Here is a 17866-nt window from a genome sequence, read left to right as displayed (position 1 = left end):
GTGCACAGAACCATAGATGCTTCTCATTCATATCTCGATGAAAAGCATCTATGGTTCTATAGATAAATCTCTGCCAGCAATGCCCAAATGATGTCAATTTCAACGTTACTTTAGCATTTTCCTTACTACTATAATCCGTCTTGAACTAAGGAACTACCACTTATATAGTTCTGGCAAGTTGGGTTTTACAATATTTAAATATTCAAAATATTGTTATTTATAAGTGAAACTTTAAGTAGGTCATTTGCAATATGTAATCTAAAATATTAAAATTTTCAATGAAAATTTTATTCAAAAAAGAATCCCACGTTGAGTGTTTAGAACTTTTAAACTTAAATGTTGTGAGAATAATCTTCATCTTTTTTTATTAATAATGATGAATGCAAAGGGTAAATCTTACGCGATCTATACACGGCTGATGTTGCAAAGGTACAGAACAACGATCTATGGTTCTGAGCCCTTGCCACATCAACCACGTACAGAACACGTGCATTCATCACGACTCTTATCTTTTTTTCGTAATTTATTTGAACATTGATAATTTTGAGACACGTTTTGAAACGTTCAGTAGAAGCTAACATATTCCAAGTAAACAATCCTTAGGCAATTATTTATTCCCCCTTCAAAATTTGGAATCTTCTGCTCCCTTCTTTATGTTTTTCAAAATGGATATATGCCTCTCTATTTTATTTTATTTTTTTAATATTCGGGGAAAACTCCTTGTATTCTCTCAAATGATGATATGCCACTATTGACCTTGGTCTTCTCCTATGAAGTAGTGAAAAATACATCAAACCTCTCACCATCATCATCATCATTATTATCACGATCACTGTCATCATCACCACCACCATGGGCGGATGGGTCTGAACAAATCTGGATTCTCGACAACTCCCTTTCTCTGCATAATTCAATGCCTCTTTTATTGCAAATAACTCAAGAATAATAATCGTCCACATAAAAATAGTTTAGAAATGCAATGATTCCTGCTTCTTAGATGAGATGGATTATTTATCATAAATATTTTATTATTGGAGCTTCTCTGCTCCCATTTGATAATGCCATTTGCCAAACTTGTAGGATAAGAGTTGAACATAATATTCATGATTATGGTGTTTCACATTTTAGATTTAGCATCTATAAGACAAGTCAAATTACTTTATAGACATTAATTATTGAATGAGATCCCATGATGAATTTGAATTTGATGAGAACTATAGGAACCAAAAAAATCACTTCCTTCGGAATTAGTAAAGTTACTAAATCAAGACATTGGGATCTGGTTCAACCTGATTCGACCCAAATCAATGCAAATAGGATCAAGTATTTAATGGGTAGGCCCTAGAGCGGAACTACAATCCAACATGATGGTTCAGCCAACTAGATCAATTCCTCAATCCAACAATATCCACAATAGGTGGTTCAGCCAACTAGGCCTACCCCTCAGTCCAACGTGACCCACAATAGGTAGTACAGCGACCTAGGCTGACTCTTCCTTTTAACACTCTTCATTCTGTAAGGTTCGACCAATGAGCCCCTTCACCATAAGATTTGCTAATAAGCCCCTTCACTATAGCGTTCAATCAATAAGCCCCTTTACTATGATGTTCGATTATGAGAGATGCAGACAACAAGTCCCTTGACACTAGGTGATACACCGATCAAGCGAAGGAGTAACTCACGCTAAAATTAAAGAAGCACTCTTATGTTAAGCTACCTAAGTAACACAAATTACACATAGTGCCTGAAAAAATCACAGTTGCATAACTTGAGTGAGTCAACTTGAGAAGTGAGTAGCTATCGAGTCAAAACGGTTATACATTTAAGGTCACTCCTTATTTAATTTACAAAAACTATGAGGAGTAGGTCTTTGTTATCATCAATTCACCATGGGTATTAATTTCCATAAATGTTGGACAACATGGAAGAGAAGTTACAACTGAGTTTGCTACCTCCTTCAATGAGTCTAATTTATTAGTAGGGAAACTTCTCCCACTCAAGGCATAAAGCACAAGCCATACAAAACTTTTCAACACTTGTTATCTTCTTTTTTACTCGACAGTTTAACTGCGATATAACTTGATCATCGTAGACTCCTTGGCCGATACACCATTAGTGTCTTTTCAAGATAAAGTGACACAAGACTAAGACTGGAGACTTAGAAGATTTATCAAAGAAAACGATCGAAACTTACAAGTTTAATCAGAGATGATGGCCAGAGTTATTCATTATTATAATTTGTATCTTAATGAGGAGTTAATCATTTATTGTAAACATATCTCATGAAAAAATTTATTATCAATTATTCCACTTATTTCGAGGAGTGTAAATTCAAAAAATCCCACACGTTTTGGCACCATCTTTGGCATAACGAAGAACAAACCCAAGATCCCACCAACTAAAAGCCTTCTTCTTCATTATCCTCCATCCTAAAAAACATGTTTTTCTTCACCATCAAATGCCTTAAATTGTTTGGACCCTTTGCCTCTCCTCACTAACTTTTCCTTCAAGGAAATTCACAACACTTACTTAGCACACACTATGCATAATCAATCTAGATACTTATTTTGCATAGCAACACTCTTAACAAAAATGAATCGTAGTCCCTAACTAGGTAACTATCTTTTTAGCTGAAGTCAAATTGGCAAGACATCTTTCTTAAGTGAACTTACACAAGTAAAACAATACTCAAGAAGCCTATCACTTTCTTTCTCACAACTTCCTATGGTTAGTCCTTTTAACCAACCTCAAAATCAACCAGAGGTCCTCCAAACTTTTTAGGAATACATTGTTAAGTATTTAAAAGTGTGTATTATCTCATTATTTTAAAGAGAAGTTAACCCTATTTTCTAAACTAGAACTATGAATTTTTCATGAAATCATGCATAATAGTTAATTCATCATAAGTTACATTTTATTAACAAAATTGCATGTATTTTCATAGATTTCGAGGATTTAATTATATATCAATTTCTTCCAAAAAAAATAAATACAAATTAAAGAATCAAATAGTGGAAAACTATCAAAATCAAATACCAAAGTCAAAATTCAAAGTCAAGGCACAGTCCAAGAGATTTGATGGTCCTAAATGGATTGAATTTACCCATAAATTTCAACTTCCTTATTGAAATAAGGTAAGATCTAGGGATTAGAAAATTGATCTAAAGGAAAATAAATCCGTATTTTATGAATAAATGTAAATTTTGACTTTTAATTGGTAATAACACGTGACAAGTCAAAGACTCCAAATCTGTCGCGATTTACCATTTTTAACATAACTTTTGACTAAATTAGTAAAATGGAAGAAAGTTAGTGGGGTTAGAACCTAATTCAAAGTAGAACATATTTCTATTTCATGAGGAGACTCTATTCAAACAAAAAAATGCCAAAAGCTTCTTGTCAAATCAAATCTTATTTTTGTCTATAAAAAATCTTAACTATCTAGTTTTTGGGTTCTCTTCTCTTTTTTTCTTTGTCTTCGATCTCTCTTCTCATCTTCCAATCTCTTTCTTCATCGTATAGATTTAGGTTTAATTTTTATGTTTTTTTGGTAATTTTGAAAGACAATGGAGTTTTCGTTCAAGGATTTTAATGAGTTCATCAATAATAAAGATAAATATTTTGTTTACTTTTTTATTCTATCTCCATGATAATGTTTAGCTAATCTCCCATTCTAGGAAGATTGATAAATTCTTACTAAATTAGTTAGATTTAATTCTATATTTTTGTTCTTGTATATATTTTTAAAGGACTAAATTAACTTTTCTCCAACAACCTTGGATCCTAAGTATTCTTCAACTATTTCACCTCATCCGTCATGTTTGGCGTGATACTTTATTGTAGAAAAAATCCATTACATCAGATGCTCGTTATGATGATCACTAAGGTAATAAAAATTTTGAGGGAAAAAAATTTGGCCAGTTAATTAGATTTATTTTACAAGGGTTTTAATGAAGAATATTCTGAATCAAGATCTTTAGTTGGATTCTTGATTTGAGTTATATTTCAAGAACTTGAATATTAAGATTAAATTTAATTAGGTTATTTTGGTGGATTTACACTGCCTAAGTTTTCTTAAATTGAAAGTCTTTCTTAATTTTAATTAGTTTTAATTATTTTATAAAATTTAGTTTTTCTCCAAAATCACATCATTTTATTTTCTAAAATCTAAAATATTAGTCTCCAATCTGTAGTAGAACGACTCTACTTTCCAATCTATAGTAGGTTTTTAATTTGAATTGTATATTTATTCTTATTTTTGTCCGTTGTTCAAGATTGACATAATTAATTTTTCGGATCGAAGAAAATTAGGGAACATTTTTAATTTTCTTAGTTTTTTTCTTTTTCTTTCTTTATTTTAGTTTTTTTTTAATTATTTTAATTTAGTTTTTATTTTAAGTTCTAAATATTTCTATTCTCTTGGAGGAGATGATTCTTAAAGGCAGAATGAAGAAGAAGATCAAATTTTCTTCAAGACCAATATAGAAAAAAATTATGATTAATTTATGTTTAAATTTTTTAGCAAAACCTTTTTTTACTCATTATTTATTTTTTATTATTCAGAAAGGCCTGGATTGTAATAGAATTAAGGACATAGTGACAATGGAACGCAACGGTATCAATCCCTTGGATTTGTACATTGTAATTGGTGTCGGTGGTTCGAATCAATTCCATATGGCATCCTCTGTCTAAAATGGGAGGTAAGTATCTTTTGACACCCACACCTACTTGTTAATAGGTTAGTGTATTGTCTTTCACTGATTATCAAATGTATATATTGGGTGCACTGTTATCTTTAGATTAAAGGGCACCCTTACAACGTGGAGACACGATAAGATAGGGGTTGGATTTTATCACCAACTCTTCCCCTTTAGGTTTAATAGAAATTTGCAAGCACTACTCAACGACTTTAATTAAAATTTACATAAATAAAGATCATGCCTTCATGTTCATTAGGAGAAGTTCGGTTACGAGTCGACCTAATAGTTTTCTTGATAGTTAATCAATGTCTAGCCTCGACGCCAATAATGAAAATTGTAAGCGTGCTTTTAGCACCACCATTTCCCCTAATTAACTAAACTATCCCAGGCTGGTTTTGGTGTTAGAAATCTGATTGGAAGGCTTGTTGTACAATTTCACCTAGTTAAGAGCAGTCTAGTTACTAAAATCTCATTAGCTTTTAGGTTATGTGTTTTTTTTTGTGTGTCAATACATACTATGTAGACATAGTATAAAATCTAAATTTTTTTCGCTTGATCCTACGATTGAGAGGACACTTTCATGTGTCTGTCATTCCATAGACATTTTCACTATACTAGAGGTAGAGATGGCTCAAAAAAATGGTGTTCTTGTAATTAGGGAGAAAACCATGCAGAAGCTACTTGTTACCTTTTTTGCTCACCTCTCGTCCTGTATAGTTCCGCCTCACATTGAGGCAAACAAGTTTGAAATCAGTCCTACAACCATTAACATGTTACCCAAATTGTATGGGTTTGAGAGTAAACAACCTTACACACATCTCAACAAGTTTTGATAATATACGAAACCTTTAAGAAAAAGAACATGGATGACGAGAGTGTTAAGCTGATTTTGTTCCCATTCTCCTTAGAGAATCATGCAGACGCATGGTTCAACTCATTAACTCTAGAATAAATCTACTTCTTAGATGAACTTTCCAATAGGTTCATGGAAAAATACTGCCTTATAGGAAAAACATAAAAATTAGGGAAGCCATTACTAGTTTCAAGGGTAAATCTGATGAGAACTTTGCCTAAGCTTGAGAAAGGTTCAAAGATTTACAAATTAAGTGCTCACATCATGGTTTGGATAAAATGCAGCTACTACATACTTTTTACAAGGGATTACCAACAGCTACTAAAGCCCTTATTGAATATATGCATAAGGGGAATTTTTTAGAACAAACTTGTTCTCAGGCCTACAGTATCTTGGTAGATTTAATCGAATAAAATAGATAGGATTCAAGAGCTCGGAAGCCAAGTGTTTAGGAGATTAATACTAATCCAGAATCATGGACACTCTTGGGAGCGAGGTTCACCGTTTAGTTCATAAAATAGACACTCTTTTAGTGTCCCCTTCCTCTAGAGCCCCTTATCAAGATCTAAACACCATGTGAACGTAGGGAGTGAATTTCAGACCACGTGTATATATTGCGAAAGCTCTAAACAAATGGTTGAGTATTGTCCACATCTCACGATAATCAAGGCCAAACATGCCAATATCATCAATTCTTACAGTACCAATATGAAACTTACACTAAACTTGTATAGTTAGACATACCACCCTGACACTTGGTATCATCCAAACTTCTCACATTGTCAGAATGATCCTAGCCCTCAATGTGGTCCTTTGGGTTTCCATAGGAATTCCTTCCCCCTCCACCAACCCATCCCTTCTCAACAGTTGTATGAATCTCAACAGTCCAACCAATATTGTTCTTTTATTCCTAATAATATTTCCAACTATGGAGACTAAACTCCCTGACAAAATTCTTCTCTAAAAACCATGCTGATGAAATTCATGCAGCAATAGACCAGGCCATGGCTAAGTTAGAGACCAAGTGAGATAGTTAGCACAAATTGTGGCAGAAAGAGAAATGAACCAATTTCCTAGTGAACATTACCCAACCCAAGAGACCAAGCTTCAAAGAAAAATGCACCCTGGGTCGGTATGATGTAGATACCAATTTAGGTTCTAGCTATGAAATCATCCAGGCCATTCATAAGTAGACAACCTCTTCGTATAAAAAATTGTGAAGAGAAAGTCCGTGAACCCACAAAACCTAAGGGACCTAAAGCCCCTAAAAAAGAAAAAAAAGAGCAAAGGCCTTTTAGTGACCCACTATCTTCAACTTATATGTCTAAGGCACCATTCCCTCAACATTTCTAAGACAATAGGAAGGGTAAACAATTTGGGAAAATCTTGGATATTTGCAAGAACGTCCAGATAAACATCCCTCTCCTTGATGCTATCAGGAAAATACCCTATTGTGCTAAATTTCTTGAAAGATTTCTCAATCATGAAGAAGAAAATAACATTTCCTCGGGAAGCCATTATGGCAGCCTAAGCCTCAGCTCTCATTTAATAGACAATTGCACTAAAGTATAAAGACCTATGTTGTCCCACAATCCCAATCACTATTTGTGATACTGTGGTTGAGAAGTGTCTTGTAGATTTAGGAGCCAATGTGAATCTCTCTCCATAAGCACTATACAAACAACTAGGTTTGGGGGAGTTGAAACCAACAAAGATCATCTTTACTCTCGTTGACTGATCAATGAAGATCCTGAAGGGAATAGTGGAAGATGTGATCATTAAGGTCAACAAGTTTTATTTCCTAGTAGACTTCGTAGTATTAGACACCAAGCAGTTGTCAATCCTGATCATCATGCCCCCGCGATCTTAGATTGTTCTTTCTTAGCTACTTATGAAGTTGACATTATTGTAGGAATGGGGTTATGGCACTAGCATTCAGAAACATAGAAGTCATTCTAAACATCTTCTGTAATAATTTGAAGACTCACAATTTAGATGACTTTGAAAGAGTCCACATGGTCGACAACTCTGTTTGTGAATCCATTCAAAACGTCTACCTCTTTAATGCCCTAAAGGGTTGTCTAACACATTTTGGAATGGGTTTTGACATTGATAAGTTTATCAAAGATGTCAATGCACTGTTAGCTTATGCACCTCCTCTAGACTTTGAGAAATGGAAACCCAAGGTAGAACCACTTCTTGTCTCTACTAACGTGTCAATTCCATCAACTATTGAGTCCCTCGAAGTTGGAGTTCAAAACTCTTTTAAACATGCTATCTTATCGTTACCTTGATGATTCTAAAACTTTGCCTATGATTATATCATCTGGTCTAAATACCGAATATGAAGGTAACTTTCTGACAATGTTGAGAAAAGACTATCATTTGCCTGTTAAGTTAGAGCATAGAGCTTAATGGACGATCAAACACCTTAATTTTGATCTTGGTAAGATAGGAGAACATGGGAAACTCCAACTCAATGAATTAGAGGAGACCGAGAATGATACTCACGATAGCTTCATGAGATATAAGGAGAGAATGAAGATGGTGCACAATAAACTCATATTACACAAAGAGTTCCACTCGGGTAAGAAAGTGTTACAGTATGACACTAGATTCCATATATTCCCTTAGAAGCTTACACCAGATAAACCAAACATTTCATAATTCATATTTTTCACCCACAAGGCCCCTTGGAGGACCCTAATTATCAGGTTTAGTTACCCTCTCCCCCTTTTGTCTAGCTAAAGATATTAAACTTAACGTTACTAGGAGGCAACCCTGTCTTTTCTTAGTTTTTCAGGTTCTCCTTCCCGTAAAATGGTAAGAAATTTTAATTTTGTCCTTAGTTTACATTCTATTGTATATCATGCATACATTAAGGACAATGCATCATTTAGGTTTGGGGTGTGGGATATTTCCTTTAAATAGTGAACGTCATCTTTAGGATTTATATATATATATATATATATATATATATATATATATATTTGTATTGCTATTTGTTTTTTCAAAATAAAACATGAATAGAACTTTTTAAAAAAATTTAATTTCAATAATGAGCCTTGAGGTATAAGTATTTTCATTATAATTCACTTAACGGATTTTTGAAAGAATTGCATCTTTGAAAAATTTACTATACATTTGACTAGTTCCGAGAGTCTAGGTTAATTAGAATAAAGTGAAACTTTCGTTTCCCTATAGTGTTAAGGAAAATAAGGTCTAATGAACTATGATTTCATTGTCAAAGAAACAAAAATCAAAAAAATGAAAAGTCAAAAAAGAGCCCAATGTGGCAAATATATTTATGTTTTAGTAGGGTAAAAATTGTAAATGGTAAAAACGTTAGTAAACTGGAATATCACAGACAAAGTTTCTTACAACTATTAAAATGAACATCCATACCTCTCACTACCTCATACAAGATATTAAATTTGAAGTTAGATTTTTGGTTAATTCGACCGTATTAAGTAGATTGAGTTCAACTCTCCTTTATGAAGTTGAACCTCAAAGTCCTAGTCAAACTTTCTCCATAAATTAGAGTTGGGATTTTTTCATTTCACTCTGAACATGTCATGTCATACCGTTTTGCCCATAAGTTTTGACTCATTTATCGATATAGGTGAGATCAAGGGGATTCCAAAATTGGTCCAAAAGGGAAAAAATTTGTATTTCAAGAAAATAAATATTAGATTGAACTTTTAATTGGTGAAAAATGCATGACATGTCAAAGACTCCAAATCTATCACATTTTACTATTTTGGACATAACTTTTGATTCGATTACTAGAAATGAGCAAGGTCAGAAGGGTTAGAACTCTAATAGAGAAGGGAACATATTTCTATTTTACAAAAGAGAGCAAATTCAGCCAAAAAAGGGATTAAAACTTATTGACCAAAGTAACCTGATTTTTGTCAATAAAATGACCTTAAGTCTCTAGTTTTTAGGTTTTCTTCTCTCTCTTTCTCTCTTCAATTTTTTCTTTTCCTCTTCTAATCTATTTCTTCGACTTTTCGATTTAGGATTTTTTTTTTTTTATTATTTTATTTTGGAAGACTAGGAAATTTTGTTCAATGATTTCAAGTAGTTCATCAATAATAAAGATGGAACTTTTGTCTGTTTTTTTTAATTGTGTAACGATGATCATGTTTGGCTAATCTCCTATTCTACGTAGGTTGATGTAGTCATATAAATTAGTTAGGTTTAATTCTAATATTCTTTTTCTTGCATATATTTTTAAGAATTTTTAATAAATTTCTCTTCAACAACCTTGGATCCTAAGTATTCTTCAATTATTTCTCCTTAACTGTCATGTTTGCATGATCTATTACTATTGGAAACAATCCATTATATTTGATGCTTAGTATGATAGACGATTATTGGGCAGTACAATATTTTAAGGTAAAAAAGTTTTGGCCAGTTAATTAGATTTATTTTACAAGGGTTTTTAATAAAAAATATTCAGAGTCAAGATCCTTAGTTGGATTCTTGATTTGACTTATTTGTCAAGAACTTGAGTTTTATGATTAAATTTCATTATGTCATTTTTGTAGATATATTATCTCTATATTTTCTTAAATTACAAATATTTATTAATTTTAATTAGTTTTAATTATTTTCAATAAAATTTAGTTTTTTTCCAAAATCACACACTTTTTCCTTTGGTTTTCTAAAATCTGAAATATCATTCCCCCAATCCTCAGTGGAATGACACTACTTGCCCATCTAAAATAGGTTTTTAATTTTAATTTTATATTAATTCTTGCTTTTTTCAGATACATCTGTATATGATAAACAAACTCCAAAGAGTTCAAATCCAAATGTAGGAGCAATAAGAAACTGTTGCACTTTTGCCCAAGAGAATGCAACTCTACAAACACAACATAATGGTCCGAGGGAAAATCACCCTCGAGATGCAATCAATACTCCAAATCATAATACACAATAAATAGAAGAGAATAATCAGCCTCTAGAGAACATCAACATTCCAATTCTACAAGCAGAAAAAGATAGAGAAGTAGAGTAAAAATATGTAAAACACCAAGGAGTAGAATAGTTGAAAGTAAGGTGAAATGATGCACTATGTGAAAAAGACCTGTACTTGACGGTCTTAGCCCGTCAAATTTTGAGAAATTTGACGGACCTTCCTGTCAAATATGCCCGTCAAATTTTCTCTTGTAGAATTTTTTTTTTTGACGGCCTTGGACTATCAAATTATTGGAGAATGGGCTTAAAAAAAAATAATAATAAAAAATTCATAGAGTACGATCGTCGAATTTGGAGGTTTAACAAACAATAGCACGTTCCTCTAATTCACCAATCACAATGAACGAAATAATAATTTAAAAAAATCGGAAAAATAAAAAATAAAAGAAAAATCATAGAGCAAGAATATGATGGGCATCCATATCGACCATAAAAACTAAAAGCAAAATAAAAATAAAAAATTGTGTAGGCCCATAATTATTCAGGAAATAAACTAACACAATAACAAATATTACAGGTTTTGAATCTCTATTTTGTTAGTTAAAACCATGGATTAAATTGTTGAGTTTACAACTACAAGATCACAATATAAGTGATCCAACTAGAACACAAAATTGAAGCCCACCTTCGTTGCCCGCATTAGATAACGTCGTAGCCTTTGAGCAAGATTACCCATCCTCTCATTCATGGCCTGAGAAAATCCGATACCAAAACTTCCAATTCAGTAAGAGGCATAGAAATTGTCTTCTCTAAAAGATGGAAAGATCCTTACCTGTACACTCTTCTGGTGGGCTTCCATGTATGCCTCTGTAACCAAGAGTGAGAGCTTCTGCATGAACAACAAAGGATTTCAGTAAAACTAAAAATCAAAATTAGGTTGTCTAGAAAATGAAGTTCAATAGTTGCACATAAACCATGATTATATATATGCCATCCAAGTGCAAATTTTTGAGAAAAATAACTAAATCCCACAGTATAACTAAATTTCTATACTTCATTTCCATGTATCATTCGTGAACAAGACAAAAAATCGTGATTGAAAGCCATGATTTGAATTGGTTTGGAAGTGTTTTAACTTGTCCGATACATGAAGAGGTCTCGGTGAGTACTAAGAAGATACGAAAACCCAGGTTTTAAAATCATGCCAGCTAAATCATTGAACTTATCATAATACACATGGATGTACAAATAACAAAAATGTGGAAGATTACCTGTAATCATTTGCCAAGCTTTTCCTTATCAATAGAATCGAAGATACAAAATACATTCCCATTATTTCACACAGAAAAAGTACAACATTGGTAGAGGACCCACTCCCAACCCTGGAAACTGCAAAGAAGAAATGCATATAAACAATAATTGTGAGGTAAAACATAGAACAATCAAATTCACGGGAACAAACTCTTTTAAAATTCTTATCAAGTAAATTTTCAAAAATAATTTTTGCCCCGTGATTCTTCTTTCTAATATTTCAAATTGGATGAATGAGCCATCTTTAAAAAACGGAGTAAAAAGGGGTATTGTATCTTAAGAAAACTCTTCTAATTCACAGAAATAAATAAAATCAATGAAGCAGCAGAAAAACCAAGTCTACCTTCGTTAGATTTGTTAAGAAGCCCCGGACAGAAATCACGACCAACATCCCAATGAATAACAGAGAGATATACTGCAACGACAAGAAAAAGTATAAGAGAAAAAGAAAAAAGGATACTTGATAATAAAAAAAAACACACCTCCTTGAAAACAACACTTGTGTAGGTTGACACAAGTATCATCTTTCTCCATTCCAAAGTTCTACACAAATGAGAGTCTAAGCTGAGCCAGCTAAAACAAATCTTATGTCAATAGAACATAAATTCCAGAGTAACTAGGTGGAACACTACCAAGCCATGCTAAAGAATTGGATTTCATTCTAGTTTACCATTGAACTACAAAATATAAATTTTTGAAACCAAGTAGTATTAACTACATAATTTATTAAGATCAATACCTCACAACTTTCATCACATTCAATAACAGCATATCTTTGAGCAAGAGCACTAATATCATTCATTATGTTGTCTGCACCATGTGTTGCATCATTCATCTCCTCTTTCAGTTGTTCAATTTGTTTGTTGCAGTCCTCCAGCGATGAGCAAATTGCCTCCTAAAAGAGCATTGAAGAAATTCAACATTTAAATTAATATATATATATATATATATATATATTGAAAGATAAATAATATTGAGAGTTGGACCCCTAGCAACTGAAAAAGGGATTCAAGTGGCATTGACTAAAGTTACTCAATTTTAAGGGACTGTTAGTAAATAGCAATTATTCTAAAAATATTTTATTTGATAAAAAGTACTGAAAATCCCATTTTCTAGAAAAATCTATTTCGATCAACATTACTGCAAAAATGCTTTCTTTTTTTCTTTTTTTTGATTGATAAGCTGGGGTTAAAGGGACCCCGCCCTGAAAACACTACTGTCGAGTGTAAATACAAGTTAAATCTTCCTCAATAATTCTTAAAAGTTCTTGAGGAACATTACACATTTCTTCATCAATGAAAAAACCATTTGAAACAGTTCCCTGTTTTGCTAAAAAATCCGCTGCCCGATTTGTTTCTCTCCAAACAAATTCAAAAAAACAATCCGCAAAAAAAAATCTCTATTCTGCAATTTCTAGCAACTTTTCATCATATTTCCATGATGGAATGATTTCTTTTTTTATGCATTTGATTGAATATAATGAATCTGAAGAAATTAGAAGTCGATTCAATCCCCTTGATCTAGCAAACTTCATCGCCTCTAGTATTGCTTGAAGTTCAATTTGAATAATATCATCTGCTGCAATATTACTCCAGCCTGCAAAAAGCATTGACCCAACGCTATTTCTTCCAATAAATCCAAATCCTGACCCCTGCAAAGATCGAGTTCCATCTGTGTTTATCTTCACAACATTCTCCTCTGGTTTTGACCAATATATCTGTTTTGTAATTGATTTAACAATGGAATAACAACAACTCCAATTGTTTAAAATCTGCATATAAGTATGCATGAATCTGTCCTCAATTGATAAACCATCAAACCGAATTTTTATTGCCTCGCCAACTTGTGTTAATACAGCTTCTTTTGATTTCTTAATGTCTTCAAAAATTCTTTGATTTCTTTCCTTCCAACAAAAGTAAACCACGGCACAAAAGGATGCATGAAGCATTTGCATAATTTGTTTATACTGAATTTGCACACTCTTAATCACCTGTAGTTCATCCTCTATTGATCCCATTCCTGCTCTTAAAATTCCAAACTTCTTCAAACATTGAGTCCAAATCCATCGAGTATATGGACAACGAAAGAACAAGTGGTCATTTGTCTCTTGATGGTTATAACACAAGGCACATTGAGACACCCATTTGAAACCCCTCTTGTTCAAATTTTCCACTGTAGATAGCTTCTTCTGAACCGCTAACCACACAATAAAGGAAAATCTTGGAATATAATTATTCCAAATAATTTTCTTCCAGCCCACTGACTCTTGCCTTTCACATAGCGCTTCGTGAGCCGATTTCGAAGTAAATTGGCCGTTTGATGTTAGGTTCCAAACTATTCTATCCCTCATCAACATTTTAGGAATTGGTTTTGCTGAAATAAGATCAATAATTGTTTGCATACGATCATTGTATGGTCTTGGAAACACCCACCTTCTGTCCACAATAAAGTCTCGAATAACTGCACTTGAATGACTATCAAATTGATTTATCACTCTATTTCCAAATCTAGAAATAATGTTCCCTTCTTGTAACCAAGGATCTTTCCAAATGTATGTGTCTTTCCCATCTCCAACTAGAAATCGAACATGCTTTCTAACAAATTTTCTCTCATTTAAGATGCCTCTCCATGCCCAAGAAGCATTGTTTGGAGGTTGGCATCCCCAAATATCGGCATCCCCCACATATCTCTTCCTCATCCACTCCGCCCAAAAGGAATTGTTTTCCACCATTCTCTAATACAATTTTGCCATACCAATTTTATTTATATCCCTTAGACGTCGAATGCCAAGTCCTCCTTTCCCATAAGCTTTGCAAACTCTAACCCAACTAATCGGATGAATAGAACGCACAAGGGATGGACCACTCCACAAAAAATTAGTTAGAATGTTTTCAATCTTATTCAAAACACTCATCGGAATATTGAAAGACGCCGACCAATAGACTTGAAAATTAGATAAAACAGATTTGATTAGTTCAAGTCTACCCGCATACGACAATAGATTTGCTCTCTACCCCTCAACCCTTTTAGATACTCTATCAATCAAAGGTTGACATAGCATATGAGATAGTCTTGAAGAAAATAAAGGGAGACCCAAATATTTAATAGGAAGACTTCCCTTAGAGAATCCAAGAGAATCAAGAATAATATTTTGATTTTTACATGACTCACTGAAAAAAATCTGACTCTTTGCTTCATTAACTTGGAGACCAGAAACGTTGTAAAAAGAGTTCAGAATATCTCGAATAGACTTTACTGATGATTCATCATTGTTAGAAAAAATTAGAACATCATCAGCAATTACTTCTTCTCTGGACCTAAAACATAGATTGGAAAGAGTGAGAAGCCGGGAAGGCTGGGAGTAGAGTTTCATTCTTCAGTCCCTCAAAGTCACAGCAAAATAAGCATTGTCTCTCTCGGAAAGAAAAAGAATTGTTTTTTATTTTAATAAACATGCTTTTTCCCCTGAAGAACTTTTTTTTAATGATAATTACTACTTAAAGAAAACTTTTCTTTTAAAAAAATTATTTTTGTGTCAAAGAAGATTGTCTGCACAAAAATTGCAAACAAAACAAACCTTTTACAGTTTATTCCAAGGTATTACATAAATTATCGGTTAAAAAATTAAATATGTCAAATATTTAATGCAAATTACAATGCTTGAAAACTAATTTTATTACCTTGAAATCATCAATCAGAGCGAAGTCTGAAAAAAATGGTAAAATGTCCTCAATCTTTAATAAGCCATCAGTCTCTTTAAGAAATGCTATTGCTCCTCGTATATTATCTCTTTTAGCTCCCTTTTCCTGCTCAATGACATGCTTTGCTACCATTAGCCAGAGTTTCTTCCTCAAGTCTTCATCATTTTCAGCCTTATCGGCTTCAGCCATAGCAAGCTCCAAGTCTACCTAGTGCACAAATAAGCCTTCTGGAAGATCTATATATACGCAACAAATTAAGCACTATAATAATGTCTATTAAAAAGAGCATGCCGGAGAATTTTAATATATGAGACAATTGGGTGGTACATCTCTAAGAGGCTCAGATACCTTGGTTCCAAAAAAAATTTGTTTTGAGCATGAGGTACAAAATATGAAAAACTAAAACCTCCACATATCCCAGATCCCCCATTTTTGCTAAAATAGTACGTACCAATGATGTCTCAAATCACTTCACTTGGACCCCAATATTTGGGACAAATGGTGGAGGTGGTGGTACTTAACACTAGTTTTAGTTTACGTAAGTTACACAAGAAACAAAAGTAAAACATTAAATGGAACAATAGACATGGTGAGGAAAAAAGTGACCAATTTCAAAAGCATTATGACTATCACCTGAAGGGCAAGAGCAACAACCTCTTCATGCATGGACATCATGCTATATATGTGGACACACGCATCCGCTTTTCCTTGAGGCAAAGGCGCAATGCATACTTGGGATCATAAAAGAACTCTGGACCATTTGCTTGCCCTTTGCCAAACTTGCATTGTAGGAAACACAGGAGTGCACTATCATCCTCCTGATTGTAACCTCACAAGATAAAGAAACATGAGAAACCTTATAAGCATTACAAGTTTATCAGTGATAAAGAGAAGCACATATATAGACAGATCCTACATTCTGAAGTTGCAGCACACAACAGCTGTGTTAAAGGCTAACAATGTCATCCATTCTTGTAAAAGGTAGCATATTGGAAAAAATAATCAGATATTATACAATATGAGAAGATATATATCATGATGTTCATTATATGGTAACAGCCAAGAACCCTAAGATGGAAGCATTATTTTCTCAAATTCAAACTTCAAACCTCGGGGGCACTCTCTGATGCTCTAAGGCATAAATGCTTCCATCTCCCTGGATGCTCTTGCATCTAATGTTTTCCTTGTTTCATACTTCAATTCAAACGTGTTTAAATATGTTGCTCAGTCAATCAAAAATCATCCTTTCTAGTCTTTGACTCGCTCTTTTAGAACATTCAATCTACATGTTCTATCTAATTGAGCTGTTATCGGGCTTGGTTGCAATGACCAAACCAATTAAATCGACTTTCCCTTAGTTTGTACTTCCTTTTTTTTATTAATTATGGATTTAATGGTCCATATCTAAATTTTCTGTGTTTTACAAGACAGAGATAAAAGTAATTTATAAGTATCTAGAAATTACTCACTATGTGAAAAAAGCCCAATAATTTAGCAAATCTGTAATATTGGCCAAAAAAATAACTTACAAGAACTTATCTAGGAATTCATGTGCTCTTTTAATGAGGAACACACCCAAATCCTTGAACCACTGCTCTACCACTCGGGTGGTACCAAAAGTAACATTATCAGTTAAAGATAACAGACAATGAGAATATGCATTAAGGGACTTTGTGAGGGAGTAGTGAATCAATCATGAGACCTCAAGATGCTAGCATGGATGGAAGTTGTGAATTCCAGCTTTGACGAGTACAGGTACGTTGAGCATCCCTAAGGTATATGTATGATCAAAGTTTATCTCATCTCAAATAGAAACATAAATAACAAAACATCAAGCTATCACACTTCATTTGTTTGCCATTACTTAAGGGACTAAAATCAGTTATCCAATTTTCTCTAGATCATAGCTTTAATTAATACTTTAATAGTTAATTTCCTATAACTGTGTTCAAAATTATACTGCAAAATAACTGATAACTGATACAAAAATTAGTAGAAACAATGCAAAAAAGAAGAAATATTAATTGAAACGGAACCAGTTGCAAAAGTTATGGAGGCCTATCAAAAGTTAACTATTCAACTAAGTATTCATAAAACCTGTTTGCTCCTGATTTACAAAAACAATAGAAAGCATGACTAAAAATATTAGTACTCCTATACGATGTCTACCAATTTCATCAAGCTAAAACACTTGGTTTGATCTTAGCTAAGATCTTGTTTAATAAACAAAAATCTCTCCATGGAAAGACACTTCCTTAATATGCCAACAAATTGTTCTTCAGATGTGACATATATTACCTCATTATTTTCAACACCAACTTTTTCCCAAGAAATTCCTATAAGTTTAATTATGACATGAGAACTTGGATCAAGAA

The 17866-nt window shown here is 33.1% G+C and overlaps 1 protein-coding gene and 1 non-coding gene across 3 annotated transcripts in view; both read right to left on the bottom strand.

The window, feature by feature from the left end:
* Nucleotides 1-17866, bottom strand: part of LOC147387918 (vacuolar sorting protein 18-like) — a 36389-nt gene that overhangs the window by 16398 nt on the left and 2125 nt on the right. The window contains exons 2-8 of one of the 2 annotated variants that reach the window (XM_086421353.1): nucleotides 16125-16309; nucleotides 15471-15698; nucleotides 12530-12685; nucleotides 12134-12205; nucleotides 11751-11868; nucleotides 11312-11368; nucleotides 10964-11230 (exon numbers count right to left, since the gene is read on the bottom strand). In XM_086421353.1, the coding sequence (XP_086277479.1) occupies nucleotides 11812-11868; nucleotides 12134-12205; nucleotides 12530-12685; nucleotides 15471-15698; nucleotides 16125-16166 (555 nt within the window). In that variant the 5' untranslated portion in view covers nucleotides 16167-16309 and the 3' untranslated portion in view covers nucleotides 10964-11230; nucleotides 11312-11368; nucleotides 11751-11811. Of the gene's footprint in view, nucleotides 1-10963; nucleotides 11231-11311; nucleotides 11369-11750; nucleotides 11869-12133; nucleotides 12206-12529; nucleotides 12686-15470; nucleotides 15699-16124; nucleotides 16310-17866 lie in introns of those variants that run through there. The other variant, XM_086421354.1, reaches the window with a different exon arrangement.
* Nucleotides 5718-5824, bottom strand: LOC147387919 (small nucleolar RNA R71). Its single transcript, XR_015171629.1, has one exon. It is a non-coding gene; the product is annotated as a small nucleolar RNA R71 (small nucleolar RNA).

This window comes from Akebia trifoliata, chromosome 13 (genome assembly GCF_017979445.1).
Source record: "Akebia trifoliata isolate Shusen 1 chromosome 13, ASM1797944v1, whole genome shotgun sequence".
In the NCBI taxonomy this organism is placed as follows: Eukaryota; Viridiplantae; Streptophyta; class Magnoliopsida; order Ranunculales; family Lardizabalaceae; genus Akebia; species Akebia trifoliata.
This window is presented reverse-complemented; position numbering and strand designations above follow the sequence as displayed.